Genomic DNA, 24,083 nt, shown 5'->3' with positions numbered 1-24,083 from the left:
TGTGACTTCCTAAGTTTAATTCTAGTTCTGCAGCTACACTCTGTGGAAGCTAATTTGCCTATCATCTCAGTTATCATCTCCATCAGTAGACTAGGGAGAAATTTTGTTAATCCCTGTATACTTTTGGGGGCACTAAATGTTACTAAGATGCTAAATAAATTTGAGAACTGGGTTCTAGTTGTCCGTTATGTTCAACAAATGCCACATCTTAACCATAATTTCTCTGCACTACAGCAGAAAAAAACGATCTGTGAAGTAAGAATGGCAAGATTTTCTATCTCAGCAAGCAGTTTTGAAAGCAAATTAACAGGTGATTGTAATATACTCAACACAGTAATATTGACCACTATAGAAAAGACTATGACCTAATTAAAAAATCCTTCCTTGACTAAAATTCTGCTTAACATAGAAAATAAAACATTAAATAATATCTAAAAAGAAGTAGGTAAGTCAACAATAGATATGTATTTGATGGGTACTGTCACTTCTACACCTTGAATGAGGCAGGAGCCTTACAAAGAAGAGACATGATGAAGACTGTACCATAAATATACACAAAAAGGAAAAAAAAACCAAACCACAGTTCAAGCAGTTCATTTTTTTAACCCTATTAAGATTATCTTAATGCTGTGCTTCTCTATCCATGATATGATTAAAGTAGCATATGTAATACTTAACAGTGCAACAGTCACACAAAAAATAAATCATATTTACCTTGGTTTCTGGGTGCCTGACAAGTAAGGAAGTACACAGGGCATTTCTAGCCTGGTCAGCAAACCTGCACCAGGCCCTATGATAAATAAGTTCAAATTCCAAAAGAACTGAAGCCATTTTATTGTAGCTCTTAACAACTTTTTTCATTTCCAGTGTCTGCAATTCAAAGTAAAAGAAAAAGCAAACACCATTTAAACAATTCAATGAGTCTAACAGTAGAAATGCCCTCCACTAGGCTTTTATGTCACCACCATTAGGAAAACAAAAACAAAAAAAAAGCTTTAAATTATGCTATTTTAGGGATAAGTTCAGACACAGAAATATAGAGATATATTTAAGAATTCAATTATTAACAAGTATCGAACTGCTCTAACAACATAACTCTTTTCCTGATTTTTCTTCTCAGTCTTGCCCATAAACCAAAATCTATACTATGAATTAAATAAGGCACTGATGTCCCACTGAGAAAGCTCTAAAAATTATATTCTTACCTGAAGTGTGGCTAGCGTTTGAGGTTAAGTATCTCAGTCCTCTTCATTACAGAGCATAGCAAACAGAAGGCTCTAAGCTTAGGTACACAGCCAACAGTGCTACTATTAGGATAAACACGAGTCAAGCCTCAGAAAGGACAAAAGCACTGGCCTAAGTCATCAGCTTACTGTCTCAAGAGAAGTAACTGTCCTGAGCTGCAGAAGAACAGCACTGCAAAAAGGAATTCAAAACCTAGAGCAAACACTAACACCTATCCTGTTGGATGAGCTTGAATACAAGTTGCTAGAAAAGTGAGCCTAGGAGTATAAAAATAAATCATCTATCTGTTAGTAACATGCTTGAAAGCTTAGCATAAAACCTCCTCTGCTAATTTCCAACCTTCAAAAGTGTGGTTTTCGTTTTAAGGAATGTCATTGGATGGTCAATTTTTCTGTATAACTGCTGAGCCCACATAATCTTCCCTGTTACCTAAAACACAGAAGATACGAAGTTATATCACCATTAACTTAAAAACAGTCAAAAAGCAAAGTCTTTTTTCTTTCTCAACTACTTCATTCTTACTGGTGGTATATTACGTGGTATAGGTGGATTTTCTTTCTGCTTCTGGTATAGTTTTCGAACAAACTCTATGTCCTGGCTGTACTGCTGAAGGACAATGGTATACTTCTCATTAAGATCAATACGATCTTCTCCTATTTGTTCAAGCTTCATCAGAAGTCCCAGCATCTGTTCAGTCTAAAAAAGGATGGAGCATTCACTGCACAAGATGTCAATAGTTCAGAAAGTCATTGTTCATAAACTTTTTTTTAAATTTAGAATACAAGTTATTTAAGTTTGTAAGTTTTTTTTCCAAGAAACACAGAAAAGTCCACCCAGACAAGTTAGTGAATATTACTTCTATATTTTGTCCCATATAGAATATATTTACTATATTTTGAACCAAGAAACTGCTACCACTACAGTATACTGGATTATTTCATCTTTTTCTGACTCTCAAATCATCACTCTTCTCCTGCAAACAGCTGTGGTAGAACACCTACACCTTTATTCATGCTTCATGAACATCCCATATCATGATCAGGGCCTGAACCAATAAACAGTACTGACTTTAAGGTAACAGATGGCAGAAATTATTTCATTTCTCCTGCCAGTTGAAAAGGGTAACTTAGAAATCCAACATGAAGCATGGGGAACACCAGGATGAAGAAAGAAAATAAACTTAAAAAAATAGGTGTATAAAAATTGGTAAGGAAAGATGGAACATTAAACTGGAACATACAAAAAAAAGATGGAACAATGAACATTATCTTCCAGCACTTCTGCAAGTGACTTCTAGAACACTTGTAATAGGCTTGATGCCCTCCAACGTTACCTCAGCCAGCCACCACCACAGTACAGGATACTGGCAGTAATGAAGGAGTTCAGTAGAAGCTGTGGGTACTCAGCCTTTCTGAGCACCAGAACAAGGGGTTTGTATTCGTAACATTACTTACAGTTACAGTCTTCTCAAACCAGGAATCCACAAATTCTTGTATGGACTCATATAATGCTGCAATTTGGTTCTTAAATTCAAGGTAATCTTTTTCAAACTAGAAAAGGGTAAAAGAAAAAAAATATCTATAGTGTTGCTTTAATTTCATACAAAGTTCTTTCCCTGAAGTTTTTGAGGAATTAATTTTATCTGCCCAGTACATGTTTTCAGCACTGAATTAAAGAGAAAAGGGACGCCACCAGTAACAAATGCATTTACATTCTAAGCAAAGCAAACAAAAGTAAGAAATGTTAGGTTATATGATTAAAGCCCTATGCACTCCAGCACACCCAGCACTGCCACAGGAGAGCACTCAGCTCACTGTCCAGGTACGATACCCATCAAGATAAGCAAACTGGCAGGCTCTCTAAACCGCCTTACAGACTAAGTAAGGGAGGTTATTGCCTAGGAGAGGAGGGACTTACTACAGTTTACCAGGGAAAAGCATTTTGGGGCTATACAAAATGTATTATGGGAGTTAGGGAAGAAGCAAAGGCAGGAATCAATGTGGTTTGTGGGAGGAACAACTGCGGAAAAATGAAGGCATGATGGGACAAAAGGAGTCAGCCACATGTGAACAGACTGCTGGTCAGCACATTTGTCTAGCTGTGCCCTGCGCCAGATCAGCACAATCTGTCTTGTCTTCTTACTTATCTCCATTTGTAACCATTTTCATGGGTGAAAGGGTTCTGCGTGCATAACGGTGTATGGGAGTTCACATACTAAGCAACAGAATTGGAAGGGGCTTACAGACAGCTTACAAGAAACATGAAAAGAGACATTTACCAAGGCCTGTAGTGATAGGAAAAGGGGTAACAGTTTTAAACCTACCCAAAAGGGGGTTGGTTTAGATTGGACATATGCAAGAAATTTTTTACGCTGACAATGGTGAGAAACTGGAACAGGTTGTCCAGAGAAGCTGTGGATGCCCCATCCCTGGAAGTGTTTAAAGCCTGTAGAGGGATTTTTAAAGGACCGAGGACGTAAGTTACCATTGTCTGGGTTGGACAACCCAGGCCTGTTAGTTGAAGCTGCAGAGCAGCCTTAAATTGTCCTGGAAACAAGCACTGGGAGAAAGAAAAGAAGCTGTGCACAAACAAAAAGCCAGGTGCAGAGCAAGTCCTGGGAACCGTGAAATCAACACACTCTCATCAGGTACCTGCAGCATGCTCACCGTCAGCGACACGGACACCCACATGGCCAGAGACTTTTATCCAATCACCTGTGTGTAAAGTCGGGTGAGCGGTCGGTTTAAGTTATAAATATGACCTGTTTGTTTAATAAAGTGAGCACGGCATGTAGCCATATTGGTGTGATTGTCATGACTTGGCTGATTCTCCACGGGGGACCCTCTTCGAAGGCCAAGCTGGATGGGGCTTTGAGCAACCTGATCTAGTGGAAGGTGTCCCTTCCCGTGGCAGGGGGGTTGAACTAGATGATCTTTAAAGGTCACTTCCAACCCAATACATTCTGTGATTCCATGGAGACCATGGGTCACTGGGGACTGTGCACCTGTAGAGTCAGCAAATGGACAGACTGGAGGATATCAAGGTCTAAGCCTCATCAGTCAACATAGGAACCATGGATCATAGCAACTAGAAACACTGGAGCATGTGCATACTGGGTGGGTGGGTGTGTCACATGCAACGGCTAAAGAATACCAAACCAAACTAGGCAGAAAATAGGACAGAAGCTTAGGAACCAAGTGTTGGAGCAGTCACAAGTCTGGGCTGGATATTAAAGAGATTGGAGTGGTCTAAGAGTTGGCTGCCAGAGGGCCCAGAGGGCCCAAGCCAGCTACCAGAGAGATGGTAGGGTCTGAAGGTCAGCTACTGATAAGGCTGTAAGCCTGAACCAGCTACAATGAAGAACTGTTTGCATGTGTGTGTGTCAGCAACCAGGACAGCAAGGGGATCCAGGGGCCAGGTAGAGGGCAGGCTGATTGCCTAAGACCAGTTACTGGAGGAACTCATGTGTCTGTGCATGTGCATGTGTGTATAGGTCCGAGTACCAGCAACTGGAGTGGGGCTGTGGGCCTTGCCGGTGTTGTAAGTCCAGGAACTGAGGAGACCTAAGTATCCAGGGACCAGCTGATGGATAGACTGAGTGTCTTACTTGAGGGATCCATGTATATGTACTTTTCACTAACAGGCTTTCCTCCTGCTCAGCCAGAGAGGTACAGGATAAGGCCATTAATACTGTTTGTCGTGAGCTGAGTGGCCAGGCCTGTGTCTAAGTGTATTGTCCCTATGTGTGCATACCTATTGGGAATTACATGCCCATCCTTGCAGCTGATAGGACCTGGGGACATGGAACTGCAACAGCCTCACCTCTACTGGGCTACCACATTTGGCAACTTCTAACTGGGAGTAATTTGGGTATTTATCCGTAATACCTTTTCCTGAAAGTCCAAAATACTGAGGACCTACAAAAAGAGTTCAGTATAAACTTCCTCTTGAAGAAAGCATTACACAGGCTTGGGAAGACAGTCCATTATATATATTGCTCCAACCATCTACGTATAGAAAAGCCACACACTTTAAATTCCAGTTAACAGTAAATGTTCTCTTTCAGAAAAGAGCCACACAGCAAGTATTACAGAAATGTAAGCCATCAGCCAGCTAGAAGAAACCCAAATAAACATTTAAAGGAAAGTCCCTGACAGTTGCAAGCTGCAGTTAAGGAAGGCAAGAGTTTAAAGTCAACATTTCTAGAACTTCTATTGTGAGCCAATTAATCCTGCAAAGCAAGCAGGCTACAACTAAAAAAAAAACATGTACAGGATGTATTAGAACATGAGTCTGAAGCACTTGAAAAATTACCTTGGTTTTTACCACACTGCTCAGCACAGGGAGTGATATCATTCACTTCTCCCTCTAAAATGTTCATCTAAGTGCCTTCGTTATAATACTGCCTTTACTATTCCATTAAGTATTTTCAGTAACTCTGAGTACCTCTTGCAACTAGATAAACAGTATTTAATGCATTGACCTGCCTGAATTAGTTTTCAGTCTGCAGTTCAACATATATGTATATCAAAACAAACAAGTTTAGGAAAGGTTGTTTGTAGCATTACCTATCACACAAAAACTAGTTTATCAAAAATTAACAAAAACATTTGAAATAAAAGCTAAATTTACCCAAAGATTTTCAAATTGTATTAAATGATATGAAAGTACTATTATTACAGCAAAATACTATTCGCAGTTACAAAATTTAAACTTCTTTGCATAACTCCAGTGAAAAGCACATAATTAAGGGAGTGATTGTCAGACAAGGGCTGAATGTATGTACCTCTTTTTTTCTGTGATCCAGAACATCATACTGTTTGGATTTGGTGTTTGTAGCAATGCTTTGGTAATGAGCACTGATCTCTTCAATACCTTCTATTTTTATACAATGAAGCTCTAAAAGGCTTTCCATAACATTGCTCATATCTGAAATCTTCTCCAAACGTTTACAGAATGTATCAAATCTTCCAAATATATAGTTTTCACTAAAAATAAAAAAGCAACAGAAGGACTTTTATGCAAATCTATTTATAATAGATCTTTTCTATTTAACATATGTATATTCTACCAAACTGCTACCAAATTTCCCCTAAAAAAATCTATGCTGCAATAATTACAAATCAAGTAAAAAACAATTTAAAATAATGGATATAAACCAAAAAATACTTAATCCTTATATATGTCAATAAAATGCTATGTTTCACAAGAGTTACCCTTTTAAGACATTTGAAGAGATCAAAAGGTGACTGTACAATACTAAGAAACGCCTCATGCTTTAAGTGCCAAAACAGGTAAAACTCCCCTCGGGTAATACTCCCCCTTGTTTAGTCAGCCCAAAGCTGACTAAATTCCTCTGGAGTCTTTTCACTTATATTCATGATGCAAATTTGTTGGGATTTCAGATCATACATGAACATATGTATTAAATTAACACATGCATAAATTCCCCTGAAGTGCCTATGGACATCTGCTAAATCAACAAGTGACTGGCAAAAACCTGTCACTGGCTTATTCCTCAATAGTAAAAAAAAAAAAAACCAACCACAAAAAACAAACCTCTGCAAGGTCATGTTCTTCTTATAACAAATACTGCATTTTAATTGAGTATTTAGCTTTTCTGCTAGCCAGAAGAGATAATATTTCATTTATAAATTCAATAAATTAATATGATTCAATATTAGAGTAAATTATTTACCTGAAATCAAATTGCCTGTCACTTGGATTTTCCTTTAGCTCCTCCTTAATTCTCTGAAAGGATGTTTGGTACTGTTCTTTGAGGGAAATGCATTGCTCTATCCTCTTTAGCAATTCTTGCCTGAGGAAGAAAGGACATAAGACATAAAATCATCCCAAAGAGGTCTTCAAAAGAGTATAAATAAAAATAGAACATTTTAGTCAGATACGCAACTTTGCAAAATAAGAATACAAAATTATACATTACCTGAAAAATGGTCAAAATATGAGGATTACATTAAAAGTGGGATTTTTTTAATTTGTTATCTAGGTTGGATATTTTTAGTTTAGGTTTTATTGTCTTTAAACCAAAACTTCCACAGCATAGTCCAGAAAGGACCTACCAGGTAAACCCTGGCTACCGACTGCCTGCAGTTTGGCCATTTCTCATCCTCTGTAAACTGGGTATTGCTGATAGGTTTTCCTTGGTTTGCTTCTTTGTTTTTCTAAGCTGACAAGACTGGAGAGGTATTTTTCCAGACTACAGTAAGCATGAGGAAAACCTTGTTTCTTCAGAAAGATACACCAAGAAGATCTTGGTTCCCAAGGCCACAAATAGCTACCTCTTACACACAGTTGTTCATTAACCCAGAGGTGCTACCATAAATGAGATACATAGATGACGCATGGAAATTAGCCATAAGCCATTTACCCAAAACTGTTGCCCCACTCTGGCTTTGTCCTTCATCTTCCAAAAGATCATTGGGAATTAAAATGATAGTCAAACTTCACAGCTTGAAACCACTAGCTGCGACAGAGAGAAACTTTTGCAGAGATAGCAACAGCAAATAAGTAAATAAGAAGAATGTCTCAAAAATAATTTCAGCCAGAATAAACACAAAAAAAAAAAGTATTTACTTTTATTTACATTAATTCTTTAGAATAAACATAGCCAGTACTTAACTGATTACAGGTAATTTCTGAAAACTTCCTTTTACCCACTCAAAATACAAGAGGAATCCAAATTATTTGTTAGATTTACTTTTATGTCTCCTAGCCTGTTACTTCAGTGTCAGCTTTGACTTGGCTGCAATTTAAGCACAGGTATCCTGACTATGTCTCAGTGAAGTCTGTAAAACCTTTTCCTTCTCACCTCCGTAACCATAATGTCGTTCCAATTATAATCTTTCAAGAGACTATTCCAATCATTACTTTTCTAGTTGATAACTTCAGATGTCATGCTCATATTAACACCTCTCTGTGGTTGCCCCATTCTCTTCTGCATCAAAATAATTGACTTGTTCTTATAGTATGTGTCCTTCCTAGGCTATCTCCACTTCTCATCCTTCACACACATTTGTTCTGCCAGTGATGTCAGCATTCACCACTGAAGTTTCATACAAACACATCTGTGCTTCCACTTAAGCTGTATGTAGCACTGGGAGCAGCTCCTTACAAGTAGCCATAAGTTACTAACTCATTCCTTCCTAATGTCTCCTTTAGTTCTCCTGGCCGTGATGCCTACAAAACATCCAAGGGCATCACAACGTTTGCTGAAAACACTGTCATTCCAGCTGACCAACACTGCACGACTGCTGTTTTTTCTCCATCCCTCTTTCCTCCCCCTATCTCACTATTCACTTCTTATATTTCATGTTGCAAGCTCTTCTTATGTTTTGGATTGCAAGCTCCTTAGAGCTGAGGCAAACTTTTTTGTTCATTTCCATTGCTGAAAACCAGGAACTCTTGCTATACTAACAGCTGTAATAAAAACAATAGAAAAGAACAAAACTAGTCTTAGGCATGTCTAACCAGGAAACTTACAGTAAATCTAGTTTTCTAGTTTTCACTGGCACCATTTACACTCTTCACATGTTTGCTCATACAGCATTCCCCATGGAATACTCAGAAAATACAAGTCTAAGTCCCATCCTATGCCCCACCCACATACTTTGCTCCAAAAAGAGTATGACTGAACTATGATTCTGGTTCTGCTATAAATTGCCCCCTTCCTCAAACTGACTTTCCTATCCAGTAACAGCAAAATATTAACCTTAGATGGAACTTTGCCAGTCTGTCCTTGGAGCTCCTTTATGAAGAACCTTATCTCCCTGTTCTAATTTTCAAGTGTGTTTGTCTAAAAAAAGCCATGGGGACAAAATAATGAGTGTTGTATACTGGTATACATTACACCCTTTTCAATAACAGTTTTTTTCACAACACATAGTAAATTTATTTTTTCAGAGTACTTAATTCAACACAAAATGAGTATCACAAGCTTAAAATTAACACGGAAATCAGTGCCTGGCAGGAGAACAAAGGGCTACTTAAACCTACCTTTTAATAATCTTGATGACTAATCTATAATTTTACTTCTAGTGTTAACAAAAGAAGATTAAATCATTAAAAGTCTATCACCTGTCCAGATCCCAGATTTTTGAAACACCTTCACATAGATATGTCTTGCACGTCTTAATCATCTGATTAGTGATTTTAAGAAGAAGAGACGTCATGCGCTCTGACGTGTTGTAGTACGGTGATATACAGTAGATCATATAGACAGTATTCATTAAACTGGGTACGTGTTCCATCATTGTTACCTACAACAGCAAAAAATGGGCAAGTCAACACTTCAGATTTCCTAAAAATTAACACAATGGAAAATGTAACAGCTCCGGCAATATGTTTGTCAGTGGATAAACACTTCTTGATTGTAACACATCGCTCTTGTAGACATCTCATTATGAACTGGACCAGCCAATTCATTTGCAGGAACCTTACACATTATGACCAAAAAAAAAAAAATGGGGAATGGGTAACAAATAAATGAATAGTTCTTCTTCCAGAGTGGGAGTTTCCAGAGGAAAAACAGAGGCTACAGCATACTATTTGGCCATGGCCTCCGGTGTATGAGGTGCTGTGCTGTGCTTTGCAAAGGAATATGCTACCTGAGGAAAGCCATACACTGCTACAAAAGGCATGCTCTAGGAAGGACAAGAATAAAGTTGGCCATTGCTCATTTTACCTAGATCTGTACAGAAGAGAAATCCAGAAGGGGGAGACAAGGCAACAATAATCTCTCTTACTGAGGATACTGAACTATAGAGTTTTCTGTCCCACAGAAATGAATGCAAGGCAGATCTACTGAGAATCCAATGACACAAAGATCTAGCATCCAAACCCCCTTGCTTTCTAACCTCACCTAAAAGGGAAGCTAGGTGCAGCTGGGTAAGGAGTCCGATATAATAAAACTCACTAACAGCAGACTGTTATTAAGCAAGGTACCCTTTATTGCAGCGCTGGGGCACGCTGGGGATAGCTCCACCATAAATGCTCCAACAATCTGGCAAGCTTTCAGAGGCTATATACCATGAAGTTACACATATACACGAGATTTCCTGGAACTCATTAACACATGCAGATGTCTGGTCCACACAGTGCAGTCATCTGTCTGAGTGGCTGGGGTCGTTGGGGTCTTCTATTGTTGCCATTCTTTTCTAACTTTCTTATCTTTATGGTCCTGCACATCTCTGTAAAGTGAGATTACCCAGGCATCTCCTTATCCCACAACCATCCCACAACCACCCAAGCCTCTGCAGTTTCCTTGTTCTCCAGGCCTCCTTATCTCATAACCATCCCACAACCATCCTGAAGCCCCTTTTGTTCAGGTAAGTATCTACGGTGCTTATGGCATCTTCCTTGTTCTTGGGCCTTAACCCATTCACCAGAGAGAGACAGTGACTGGTCTATCAATGGATAAAAAAAGTATGGTATCTAAAAGTCAAGTCCAATATGGCAGAATGGTGAATATTTGCAGAAGAAAAGCAGTGTAAAATAGCATAACGGATTCAAATAGGGTTCAGGCTTTGAAAACAGTATTTAGAAAAATTGTAAGCAGCTGGATTATGTGTATATCTTCTGAACCACATAAGCTTAGACAGTTTTAGCTGGAGGCTGTATCTTCAGAATTCATACTCTCACTTAAAAAATGAAATCTGAGAGCCACATGGTTATGAAATTAAGTTCTATCATTTGAATCAGAATGTCCGTAAATATATGCTACCTCCAAGAGAAACAGCTTTAACCTGTAAAATAAGTGGAAACTGCCCAATTTCAGCTCAGCTGAGGGCTTAAGATCATTTTATGATACCTACATTAAAACAATTACAAGTAACTGCTAACTGAAGCATGGAGACAGGAAGAAGTACCTTATGTAAGGCTCAGCCACACAAAGACAATTCAGCTCTGTATCAGGTTTGGAAAAACATAATTTGTTTATTTTTTTCATGCCCCTCAGTTATCTTCTGGAATGACAATTGCCTCCTACACAAAAAGTAGTATTATCTCTGATTTATTCAAAATGTGTAAACTCAATTCACTAGTGCCAAAGGAGTCAAAGCTGAGCAGTTAAAATACTGAAAGGAGAAAGATGTCTCTTCAGCAGAAAAAGCTTTTCCTTTCTTTTCTGAATGTCACATTAAGTGCCTTTAGAATACTACTTACAGGTGAAGCTTTAGCAAGTGGACCAAAAAATTTATCCAACGTATATAAATATCTCACATTGTCTTTAGCTTCATTGGCAGCAACTGTTATACTAACATCCTAAAGGGAGAAAAAACAGAAACAGAATTAATACTGTCAAAATTTACTGAACAGGTTCTTGCTCTTTTATAGTGCGTGCTACCACAAGACTATGATTCCATCTTACAAACATTTTCTCACAGAAGTTTTCTCAAATAATTCAAAAATTCTTCACATATGAAATAACTGCTTTTACATGCAAAAACTGGTAAGATCTACCTGGCAATCAGCAACATTTTGGATGCGATTTGAAGGAACTCCTTAATTAGACCCCCAAAGTTTCTCCTTCCTGATGGAAATACAATAGTGTGGTGTCGACAATCTGACTTAAATTTTACATTGGTTTTAGCACAGTACCCAATCTACATAACTTAGGCGAGATCCCTAAAATGTACCAGGGTGTTTCCCATAATTTTTTAATAAACACTTGTTAAGGAAAGTGAGTTCAAAACTAATGCCTGTATATCCCTCTGTTCATGACAGGTGGAACTATCTAGTCCTTTGGAGGCAATACTGTATGAAGAAAGAAATGTAATTCATCTTCCTTGGCTTGTACTGGCTCTGTACAGACACTCTCATCCAAATTCCATTTATCATATAAGTCTGCAAATATGTTAAGCAGAAAATCAAAAACTCAGTAAGGTGACACTGTTTTCCTGGTCTCTTTTCAAAACAGAAGAATATCTTCTTAAGTGCCAGAAGATCTACATTCTGGTGTTTGGGGGGGGTTCTGATTGGATGTACATGTACAGAAAATGTACAGCTCATTTTCTGGGTTGCCTACAATTTTGATTGATAAGTTTACATTACAAATACCCACTTATCTGAAGTAGCAGTAATGCTACAAAAAGTCAGCTGTCAATAATTCTAAAAGCAATATGATGAACTTTCAGACATCTCTACAGTTGGCTTGCACAGGGTACAGCTGGAGAGAGACAGAAAAATGTTATATTGCTGCATTGCTCTACTTTTGCACCACCATTTCACCCACTATGTTAATGAAAGACATATTACAGAAGCATTCACTTCTTTTCAAGTTATCTAATTTCAATATCATCTGTGTTATGTATTTCAACAAACGGGTAATAAATCACAGTACAAAACCAGCATAAACACTCAAAACTATTTTTAGCATTGTGTTCAGTTCTGTGTGTATCACAAACGTAGTACTCTACTCATTTAAAACTTTCATTAAAACAGTAATTACCAGCTCTTTCCACTGCTTTAATGTCTTTGATCTTGCCGCCTGAAGTATACTTATAATTTTCTTTACTCTTGAACTCTTGATCTCATCTAAAAGGCTTTTAAGAATGAAACACATTTAATACTCTCTTTGGAAGGAAAGTTTACATTTATTTTTAGAAAGATTTTTTTTTAAGTTCTGTGAAAAATAATGCAGGGATTTAACCTGTTAAATGATGACATTCTTGTCTTCCAGTGTTCCAGCTCTGCAGATGGACCAATGTCATCAGCTTCTCTTCTCATTTGTTCACTCTCCACTAAAAATTGTCTGATCTGTTTGATCCAGATCACGACCGCTTCTTCGAGTTTCTCGGTGACCTCTGTGTTACTGCCTTCAAAACCACAGAATGGGAGAGTCTCATAAGTACCAAGGAATAAATACTGAACTTTAACTACAGAAGTGAAATATCCTTGTCAAACATAAACTGCGACTCTATGTAAGCTAAATATATTCAAATCAGTGACCAAGAACAGGGAAAGATTAAGACTGTAACAACAAGATGCACACACATACAACTTTTATCTACCTACTCTTGTTACCATTGCATATCCTTTACAATGGAAACAGTTAAAAATACAGTGAGTTCATAAGGAAAAAAATACAGCAATGTTGTTTTGGGAGGATCATGTTTCAGAGGTCCAAGAAATGCATTAACCATTATGTATGTATTTTCCTGTTTGTATTTCATAAATAAAGGCTTACTTCACATTTCTCTTTCTCCCACTGCAGCCTATTCCATATTAAAAGCATCACATAATGGACAACATTATTAAGTCACAAAAATCCCTGTGATTTATGAGTCAGCATGTCTTTTTAATTGCCCTAGCAGCTGAAGGAGTCCAGTTCACTTGGTGCATTATATTTAGGACTTGTGGAGCTTGTGCTATGAAATGGATCTAAAGAACTTGTCCAGCTACATAATGTTATTGTATTATCTTAAGGGTCACTAGTTCTGTGGAAGCCGTCCTGCCATAGGTTCATGTAAGGTTAAGAGGAATTGCAGAAGTATTGACTGGTTTGGCATTATTTCTGAAAGTCTATGTGGTGATAAGCAATGGTGGAAAGCTATTGTTCTAAGAGACATAACTACTCTTTTTCTTACATATACATCTCTGCATATATATACATTTGTATAAATGCATCTTCTTTAGCCCTCCAAGCCAAACGATATTGGATAGGATTTTCCCAGTATCTAAGAAAGTGAAGAGTATACACACACTAGATGGCTTCACTCAGCAACTACTTGGCCAGCAAACTAGGAGGAACACAGGCCACTGTGTACATGATGTCAAGGAATTACCTAATCCTTTAAGATCTATGAATTAAAGGATGGCAAATGATTGATGATTTTATGATTACAGAGTCAAAAACCTGGCAAAAGCAAGCAGAAAATTTATATAGCTCAAGGAAGACAAATAAATTATTACAAGTAAATTTTTACTAATGATATAACATTTATTTTGTAACAGCATCATTGTGTTTGCTTTGCCATAGGAATCACTCACCTGCAGTTATGTAGTCAGATGGGTTTTGTAAGTTGCTAATATAAATATCAATATCCACTTTTTTAAGCTGAACTTTATCTTCTAAATTCTGTCTTGATGATGACAAAGTACCCACAAATTTATCTACTGAATACAGAAAGTCTTGTATCTGGCTGTTCTTCAAGCCTTCTTTCACAGCTCCCCAGTTCTGATCATTTTATGATTTATGCCAGAAAAAAAAAAAAAAAAAGTAAAATGAGGGTCAATTGTTTGGGTTTTGAACACAAAAGGTATCTTATCTTTCATTAGAAAGGTATTTCTTATTCATGGCAGTATATTAAGATTTATCAGTATGTCCTTTAAAATACACTCATCTGTACTACAACATAAATACTTTAAAGTGTGCGTTGATTTAATTATTCTGTTAGACAAGAAGAGATAAGCAAGAGGCTCTCGAGAAATAAAAAAAAAGTCTCCCTGCTCTCACTGTCTTCACACTGAATTATCTTTTTTTTTTTTTTTTTTCCCAGTCCGGTTTGGTGCGCTTTGAACAGTGAAGACAGATTCTAACCTCCCTTCCTGCACCTGGCTGAGAGAAAATGGTAGCATACATTAATAGCATACGACAGAATCATTCTTGACAGACACTAAACTTCATGATATTTTCTACTTTTGAACATGTACTTCTGGAGGCAACAGAACAATCTGTGATGCTTTGTGAGTGTCTCTGAACAAGGAAAACTCAAAGAAGCTGGATGCTTTGTCTGTGATACAGTGCTTGCTGTCCATGCTCTAGAATAAAATCATGGGCTGATCCCTTGTGCTGCCAGAAGGACTTAACACTTTCAATCCAGGCTTAACTTAGTTTTAATAGTCATCACAGTTTTACCTTAGCATGGCTGCTATGCTATATTCTCCTTTGTCATGAGCATTACAGCTAGTGCTATTGCTTGAATATAAACGATAACACTTATCTACAAATTGCATGACTCCCATGAAAGCCTGTATCAGGCTTGTACCTTTCTGCATCCTCTGTTTTATCCTCAGCTGACGCACAAATAGGACTGCAGCAGCCATTTGCCTTAATTTCACATGTTCTTGAGAAAAAAAAAAAAAAAAAAAGAGTAGCCATTTGATTACCTGTTGTGACTTAAGTGCTGGTATCATGATTTGGGACAAGAAATGTTCCAGGGCCTGAAGGATATTTCCATTAGCACAATCAAATATGCCAAAATTCACCTCCTTCAGGAAGAAATAAAAATCAGCAGAGTGCATATGAACTTCTGTGACATTTTACTACTTGAGTGAAATTCAGACACATGACAGATGCATGTACAGTCCATAACCATGTAGGTTCCATGGGATATTGCCCCCCAGTTTGGATTGGACATAGACTAAAATTCAACCAGAAATTCCAAGACTTGCCCTTAAGCTTGAGTCATCAGAAGACTCGGTCCCATATTGTAGCAACACTCCAGAAACCAATTAAAATTAACCATTTAATGTCAATGCATTAATTATTCTTAAGGCAATTATATGTCTGTACTTCTGTTTTAGAGCAACAGCTTCCATCTATCATAAATGCCTAAAAAAGGACAACAGAGGTATCAGGCAAGAAATGCTTCTGTCAGTTGTGCGGTTCTCTCTGGTTCATTGTTAATGAGCTCATACTCAGGAAGCATTTCTTTACCAGGAGCATGGGCAAACACTGGAACAGGCTTCCTAGAGAGGTGGTGGATGCCCCAAGCTTGTCAGTGCTTAAGAGGCATTTAGATAAAGGCACTTAGCAATGTGCTTTAACTTGGTCAGCCCTGAAGTGGTCAGGAAATTGTCTGGTCTAGCTAATGTGAAGCAAGAAGTGGTAAATTGCTGCAGCTGGGGACAGGGAGAGAGACTAGTGAATGGAATTTTACTGCAGAACATAAAGCACAAATTGGAATAAGTGAGGGATTACATCTTTTTCCAACACTGTCCACTTATGGACTGGTTGGCTCTGCTGCTGCTGGCATTTTGCTTACAAGTATATACATCCTAAACATGGGCCGTGTGCTTTCTACAACCCATAATGATTAGCCATTTTGGCTCTGCGTATGGCTCTTGTTAGTAGAGAGGGAGTCTCATTCAGAACTTCTGAACTGCACATACACTGATTTTGCCTCCATCATAATGAATGCTTTACTGATATGGGGGAAAGTGTGCTGAGTTCTGGCTTGGAGGCTTCTACTCCCAACTTTTGCCTTTGCAAAGACAGCAATTCAGAGTGTTTTAGGAACAGCAACTACAAATGAATTGACACTTGACATTTTTGGCTTCTTGATTACTTCACTAACGTTTTCCTTGCTAGTTCCCCACTTGCACGCAAAACAAGAGCATTTAAGACATTTAGTTGTTATGCATGGGTGGAATACTACATCCTAACAATATCACAGTATTATAATCCACCTAGAGTACAAGAGGGTAGAAAACTCTCAAAAAGTGCAGGAATTATGGATGACTATCAAGGCATCATTCTGCCTGAAGAAGTGCTTACAAGGAAGAGCAGGTTTCTTTGCATGTTTGAACGTGTTCCCTGGGAGGCAATGCCCACAAGGTTGCTAACAAGGAAATGTTCCTAAACTATTTCCTTCTGCCAGAGGCTGCACTAGTAAGATAGCAGAAGAAAAGGACAGAAGAAATGAAGACATGAACTGACACCTATTTTTCCCCTTCAGATGCTTTTAACAATGCCAGTTTCTCCCATACGACAATGTTTGCATTTGTTGCAGAGAGTGGGAGACAGGGAAAATGAAGTCTTTCAACACTTCCGATTTTCTAGGACAAAGTCAACATACAAGCTGATCCATTTCTTTCCACAGGACACTGAAGGTTCAGCTATTTCTCTTGAGAAATAGGGGACAAAACCATGTATTTTTAGGGGGTTCTCTGGTTCTCCTTCCAACTGTTTCTACACAAATCTTCAGGATAAACAAAAATTTGGCAAATCAGTCTGAGCCTGAGCTCCAAGCCTCATCAGTGTGAAGACTGACTGACTGAAAATTAGGGCTTGTTTTACCTTCTATAGCATCTAAAAATATTGCTTTGTATAAGGAATGAAGTTTGATGACAGCTATATGACAGCCCCTGCTATAAGAAGGTGATCACAAAAGAACTGAGAGGAGGCACCTAGGCAGCTAACTGAAGAGTTTGGACAACCATTCTGACAGGTACCCAAGCAAAGCAGCGCCGCAGGACTGACAGGGCATGAGAAAAGGAAGCCTAGAAATTACTTTTACACCCCTGGATGAGGTATTTGTAAAAATATTGTTACGAACCAAGTGACTGACAGAACTGAAGCACTACCATGACTGTAGCTGGAGAAAAAAACACTACAGCTTTGGCCTGCTCAAATAGAACGCATGAATCTATTGGTGACAAATAAGGAGAAAATCTGTACTACATAAAAACAAGTGCATCAATACTTTTGAGAATATGATTTCAGGCCTATTACATTTTTTGTTTAATGTCTATTCTTTGATATATCTGGATGCTCTTCTATTGCAAATATTCCCCAAGTACATGAATATCTCTGAAAGACAGAAAAGGCTGTTACAGTACTTTTCTTATACACAACTAAAGCTACTTGGGGCAGGAAAACCTTACTTTAGTTAGCTTCAAGTATGATCTTTATTTTTTTAAGTTTAAAAGGTCCAGTTATTTAAGTGCAGCCTTTTCATAATTTAGGTTCATTACCTAAAAGAAAATTTCCTGGTTTAGGTATTTATTCCTTATTGCCATTAAAATGTATTTTTAATGACTGATTAAGAATTAATATTTATTAATTAAAATCTTGTTTTTAATAATACTGCAGTAGCTAATTTCCAAATCATTAGAACATCACTTTATCATAAACACTTATTCAGATGAAGAAGAACTTCTGTTAAACACAGAACCAGACCTTTTAATGAAAGCACTCCTCACTTCTTTTTCTGACTGCAGTGGCATGAATAACAATCTCCAGAAATATCAAGTACACTGCAAACACTGTATAATTTTGGTCTGACCTGGGAAACATTTGATGCAGTTATAACTTTATCTGATGTCCTTAGGAAAAATGCACAGGTTCCTTTAAAGTCCTGTAAAAAGGACAAAAACATGCAATTAAAAAAAATATGCATGTATAATTTACTTCACAACTTAAAAATGTGCTGAAAACAAAATTGTTAAAATTTAGTTACTCAAAAAGGTAATTTAATTTTTTAAAAGGGAATCTAAACATTACTACAACCTTCTGATCCAAATACTTTTTAGCATGTATTTTCGTCTTTTTGATGGACTGAAGTAATGTAAAAGTTTCAAATCAGTACTGCAACAATGCTTATTTTTAATCTATTAAATCTAATAATAATTCATCTATAACAAATTTGAAAAGCCATTCCAATTGGTCCGACTGGCAGAGGAATGAACCTCACTTCTCAGAAAACAAGGTAGAATTCTTCAGCTATGTCTTTTCTAATGCAACAATGTTAAAATAAGCTCATGGTGGGGGAGGGGGCCCGGGAAGATATCACCATGCCTTATTCAGAGGAAATTGTATATGGTACACCCAATGCCCCCCAAATTGATGTAAAGAAAGAAAACTAGTAAGAAATCTTAATGACTACTCTGAATACACTGCAGATTAATGTTTAGACATTACAGCGAAGAGGTACTTATAAGAATTTGAATGGAATAAATAAATTATTAAAGGTATTTTGGGAATAATATTTAGTATTATTATATGAAAAGAAATACAGAACCACTGAGGAACAGTACTGTTAAACTAGAAGCACACAAGCACTGTAAAATACTTAACATGCAGTCACTAATAAAAATGTTAGGATCTGCAATTTTTTAACAAGAGTTTATTTGACCTGCTGTCCTCTCAGATAGTTAAGCCCATTAATCACTACTTCTTTAGTGCTGAACTCCAACCTCAGCTCAAGAAATGTTGGGAGACCTTGCATTATAAGAACATGGACCAAGTACTTAAATATATATCCAAAAATTACAAAAAGCTGTTTAACACTGCACAGCTATTATGTTTTTTCAATATTTTACTTTTTAAATGTCATCTAATGAATTTTTCAACCATACCTCAGTAGAACCCATGGTAATAAATAATTTCTTCTGAAGCAGGCTGCTCATTGACCCATCTGACGTCGGTGATGCATTTGACTTTTGCTAGCAATTTAATTATAAATAAGAGGTTAATAAAATAAAAACCATTATAACACAAATACCTCATCCTATTTGAGTACGTGAATTATAACTAAGGTCATTCTGAACCAGATAGTAATTCCCTGACAGAAATTGTGAGCTTGTCTTTATTTAGAGAATAAACTTTGCATGAATCTCACAATCCCCAGTAAACAGTTTCATAGCGTTGTTCTTTCAGAAAAAAAGCTCAAAGAAGGGGGAAGAATATCAGAAAACATAATAAAATTAAATCTGGAGCAAGCTCCTCCATGGAAAAAAACTGGATGGCTTGCAGAAAGAATCATGTGCCTGGTCTGCAAAGTTATAATTGTGAGTGGGACTCACAAGCAACACTGCCAGCTAAATCCTACCAACAGTGGAAAGGAATTTAGTTTTCAACCCATGTCTTTAACCATACATCACTTTGAAAAACTTTCCCTCTGTGAAGATATGCTGCCACTGGTTTCTTTCCACTGAGATGTATCTACAACCTCTTCTCTTCAAAGCAACAAAAAAGTTTAAGCTTAGTAAAGACCGGCTTCCCTCTAATTTTCTGTCATGCACTTTGGAAAATAATCTGTTGAAACCTGGAATAACGTAACAGAAAACTCTATGGAAGAAGCCTGCCGGAGTATTTCTTTTTCAAGCTGGGGAGAGGCCTCTTCCTAAAATCTCAAATGTTCAGCTCCTGCTAGACTAAATGTGTGACGTATGATACACAGCAATAGCTCCGCACTTCCACCCCAAAACAATATCTTCTAACTCATATGCACAGTCTCAGCTGATCGTGCATCCAAGTTGGTGAAAAGGAGAGATAAGCAGCACTGAAGGAAAGATCTTTGACAAATCTTTGTAAGAACATGCCTACTAGGTCAGGCCAACAGTCTGCCCTGGCCAGTATTTTGTCTCCAAGAATGGACATAAATGGGTAAGAACAGAGCAAACATGTATGATACTGCCCCTGAATAATCTCCAATTCTCCAATATGTCTGAATTCTCCAAACTGACCAGAACAGTCAATATAATGACATCTCTTCACTCATCAAAATGGAGTGGAAGATGCTAGAGATGGCATTCATATACTCCATCAGAAACATTTATTTTTATGCTATGCTGGTTTTGCAACAAAATTTTCATAAATTCATATTTAAATGGTTAAAAAGGCCAAAATAAAACAAAATTCATGGAGAAATGAAATGTTTCACTTAAACCAAGCTGGACGTTTAATTTCTGGCTTGTCAGTTAAGGAAAACAATTTCAAGATTTTTAGTTTCATCTTGATTTAAGTCAGAGAACATGTTCATCCCAGAAATGTGCATGAACAGTCCCAGTGAAAAGAAAAACTGATTAAACTGCTTTAACAGCTGAGCTGATTCTGTGCTTTGCAAAGCCTCCAAGCAATTCCAATAACACTCAAAAGTTCTTTTAACTTACCTAGGTTAGAATGAATCTGTAATTGATCCTTGCAATCAACTGACAATCAAGCATTATCAATCAGTTTTTCTCCTCAACAAGCCTAAAACAGCACCACATGGAGACAGCTTACACTAACATGGCTGCTCAATGGCATAACCTGAAAGGACTGAGGAAGGACTTCTGCAGTTCAGGAATCCCACAATAGTCATATTAGGCAATTTTAAGTTGCTTGGCACCTTCTGATATCACACACTCAGTGGAAGCTGAACAATGATTTTGCTTTTTATGAGGAGGCTTCTCCTTCTCAAAATTGAATGGGACACAGATACATCTTGGAGACCACAACCACCTTCTTTCTACTTACTGTTTCCCAAGCTCAAAATTATTTGCCATAGAATGGCACAGACTTGAATATGAAACCACCTTAATTTAGAAAGAAACTGCATTACTTTTCACCCTTTTGAAACAATGCTTGGTCCATATTGTAGTTGGTGCAGTTCAAACCAAAAGAAGACAAAATGGTTCTTACACAGACAGTTAGTTCCCCCATTCCTGTAATACATATGTTAGCTAATCTAGTCTTTTCAAACTCTGAACACTATGCCTCAATTATCTTTATCATTTTTGAAGTCTGGATTTTTACTTTACTTGGCCATTTTTACCATAGAATGGTTTGGGTTGGAAGGAACCTTAAAGATCATTTAGTTCCAACCCCACTGCCATGGGCAGAGACACCTTCCACTAGACCAGGCTGCTCAAAGCCCCATCCAACCTGGCCTTGGACACTCCCAGGAACAAGGCATCCACAACTTCTCCATGCAACCTGTGCCAGTGTCTCACCACCCTCACTGTAAAGAATTTCTTCCTAATATCTAATACAAGTCCACCCTCTTTCAGCTTAAAACCATTCCTCCTTGTCCTATCACTACATGTCCTTGTAAAAAGTCCCTCTCCAGCTTTCTTGTAGATCCCCTTTAGGTACTAGAAGGCTGCTGTAAGGTCTGCCCAGAGCCTCCTCTTCTACAGGCTGAACAACCCCAACTCTCTCAGCCTGTTATCACATGAGAGGTGCTCCAGCCCTCTGATCATCCTCGTGGCCCTCCTCTGGACTCACTCCAACAGACTGATGTCCTCCTTATGCTGGGGGCCCCAGACCTGAATTCAAGTCCCAGACCTGAATATTCAAGTCCAGGTGGGGGTCTCAAAAGAGCAAGAGGTTTTAAAGGGGTTTTTTTATAAGTTTTTAAGAGTTTTTTTAAGTTTTAAGTAATTTTTAAGTTTTCTTCTGTGAAAACAAGAACAGCATCAAACCATGTCACAGGGCATTTTCCTGTTTGCATGTAAGACAGTGTCAGTATCTAAACAATGAGATCCAAGTTCTTTCCATACTGGCATGCATAGCAAAAAAAAAATCTCTGTTAAGACATTCTGAATTTTGCAACAGTGATGTGATTTTTTTAAAAAAATGCAACTTTGTTTTTGCAGAAGTAATAACAGTAACATACCTGCAATACATCTTGGTAAAAGAAGAGCAACTTTTTAAGTCCACTAGGGGCAAAGAATTGTTCTGTGAGTTGAAACTAAGAACAAAATTACGAGTGTGGTTAATTGTGAAGTAGTTCCAAAAGATGGGAAATTTTTGGGAACACATTTAATAATAATAACTTAATTAATATTTACCTTGTCATCAGAAATAATGGCCTCCTCCACTTGCTGCTCACTTAAGCCTATCCCATCTGCTAATCTTGATATCAAATACTTGTGTCTTTCATCTATCTGAGCTCTTCGCTCCTCTTTGGTGACTTTGGCTTGCTTGGCTAGTTCTTTCCTAGTTTCACTGGAAAGTACTACATTTTTCTTACCAGTTGTCTAGAAAATAAAAGTTTGTTATAGAGACATTCTTTTTCCTTACTTAAGGACTCCATTTTGTATTGTTGATATTTAAGCTGATTTCATAAACTACTTTAAGCAGGAACATAAAAAATTACATCTAAGGAATGCAGAGGGAAAAGATCAGTAATAGTTAACTTGTTACACCAGAATTATTTCTCAGTATAAAGCTGCTAGAATGGAAACTTCTGATCCAAAACTTCAGATCAGGACATCAGAATCAGATGTGGATCCAGGCCAAGGTCACAATAAAAATTTAGCACTATAAAGGCCCTAATTCAAACCTCAGCTTTGTGAATCCAGCTTTGAACCTTCTATATGTCCATATTCCAAATTTGGGACCAGATCTATCTCTATACTGCCAGCATTTTAATATATAGTATTGTTATTACCTCAAAGGAAATAAATAAAACAAATCCATTATAACATCTGTCACTGCTAGAATAAATATGTAATTGATGTTTAAAAAACAGGTCATATAAAGATAGTAGCAGAATGATAAAGAAGGAAATCTATGTAAACAAAGGATTTTCTGAAATCTTCATAACAGTGTGAAGAAGACTGAAAATAGAGAGGGTGAATAACATTTTTAAGCAACAGATAATCTTCAGATGCTCTACAGAACACTAAAGATTTGGGTAAAAACATCACCACACTGAGCATTTTCTTCTACACACAGTTCCCACTGACATGGTATCTGGAGTCTGGGGATGTCTGGAGTGTCTCTGTACCTCACATTTGTTATTGGAGAGAAAACAAGAAAAATTACATCATCTCCCCAGTACTCCAAACTAGGGATTGTAATTGAGCAATCCTGATTTACTCTTGGATTAAAAAAAAAAAAAAAAAAAAAGCTGACCAGCATCCACCTTTGCCTCCTACCATTTGGTCCTGCCTGACTCTGAACGGATGTTTTACATCACTGCTGTCTCTACCTGCATCTCTGAGACCAGGAAACATCAAGAATGCCCGAATACCTGTAGTTGTTGGTCAGCACCATTCTGATGTCTTTAAAAGCTACATCTTTTATGATTCACCATTCATTCTTCTCCCATGTAGGTCCCAGCTCATCTGTGTCAGTCTTCTGTTATCTCTGGCTTCCATACCAACAGCTGGATCTCTCATTTTGCATATGCCTTCTCTGATGCAGCAAGACCTTATTCAAGTATTCTTAATCAATACTAATTTTCATCTTGACAAGGAAAGGGGATTTACCAGTGGATGATAAAAAAAAAAAAAAACCAAAAAACCAAAATCCCAACAATACACATTAAGAGCACAGAAAGTAAATGACCTAACACTGTTATACACTTTTAAGTGGTTCACTGTTCTTT

General features: G+C 37.5%; 1 protein-coding gene across 1 annotated transcript in view; it reads right to left on the bottom strand.

Moving 5' to 3' along the window:
- Window positions 1-22,592, bottom strand: part of LOC308060176 (dynein axonemal heavy chain 5-like) — a 177,840-nt gene extending 155,248 nt beyond the window's left edge. The window contains exons 1-16 of the mRNA XM_080378560.1: window positions 22,540-22,592; window positions 22,365-22,439; window positions 19,342-19,428; window positions 18,270-18,341; window positions 15,370-15,471; window positions 14,251-14,437; window positions 12,911-13,076; window positions 12,710-12,803; window positions 11,425-11,523; window positions 9,340-9,521; window positions 6,944-7,063; window positions 6,032-6,233; window positions 2,700-2,795; window positions 1,768-1,941; window positions 1,585-1,674; window positions 715-870 (exon numbers count right to left, since the gene is read on the bottom strand). Coding sequence (XP_080234686.1) covers window positions 715-870; window positions 1,585-1,674; window positions 1,768-1,941; window positions 2,700-2,795; window positions 6,032-6,233; window positions 6,944-7,063; window positions 9,340-9,521; window positions 11,425-11,523; window positions 12,710-12,803; window positions 12,911-13,076; window positions 14,251-14,437; window positions 15,370-15,471; window positions 18,270-18,341; window positions 19,342-19,392 — 1,791 coding nt within the window. The 5' untranslated portion in view covers window positions 19,393-19,428; window positions 22,365-22,439; window positions 22,540-22,592. The remainder of the gene's footprint in view (window positions 1-714; window positions 871-1,584; window positions 1,675-1,767; window positions 1,942-2,699; window positions 2,796-6,031; window positions 6,234-6,943; window positions 7,064-9,339; window positions 9,522-11,424; window positions 11,524-12,709; window positions 12,804-12,910; window positions 13,077-14,250; window positions 14,438-15,369; window positions 15,472-18,269; window positions 18,342-19,341; window positions 19,429-22,364; window positions 22,440-22,539) is intronic.
- Between the last annotated feature and the right edge of the window lie 1,491 nt (window positions 22,593-24,083).

Source organism: Falco punctatus (assembly GCF_963210335.1).
Source record: "Falco punctatus genome assembly, chromosome: 3".
NCBI classification, from domain to species: Eukaryota; Metazoa; Chordata; class Aves; order Falconiformes; family Falconidae; genus Falco; species Falco punctatus.
This window is presented reverse-complemented; position numbering and strand designations above follow the sequence as displayed.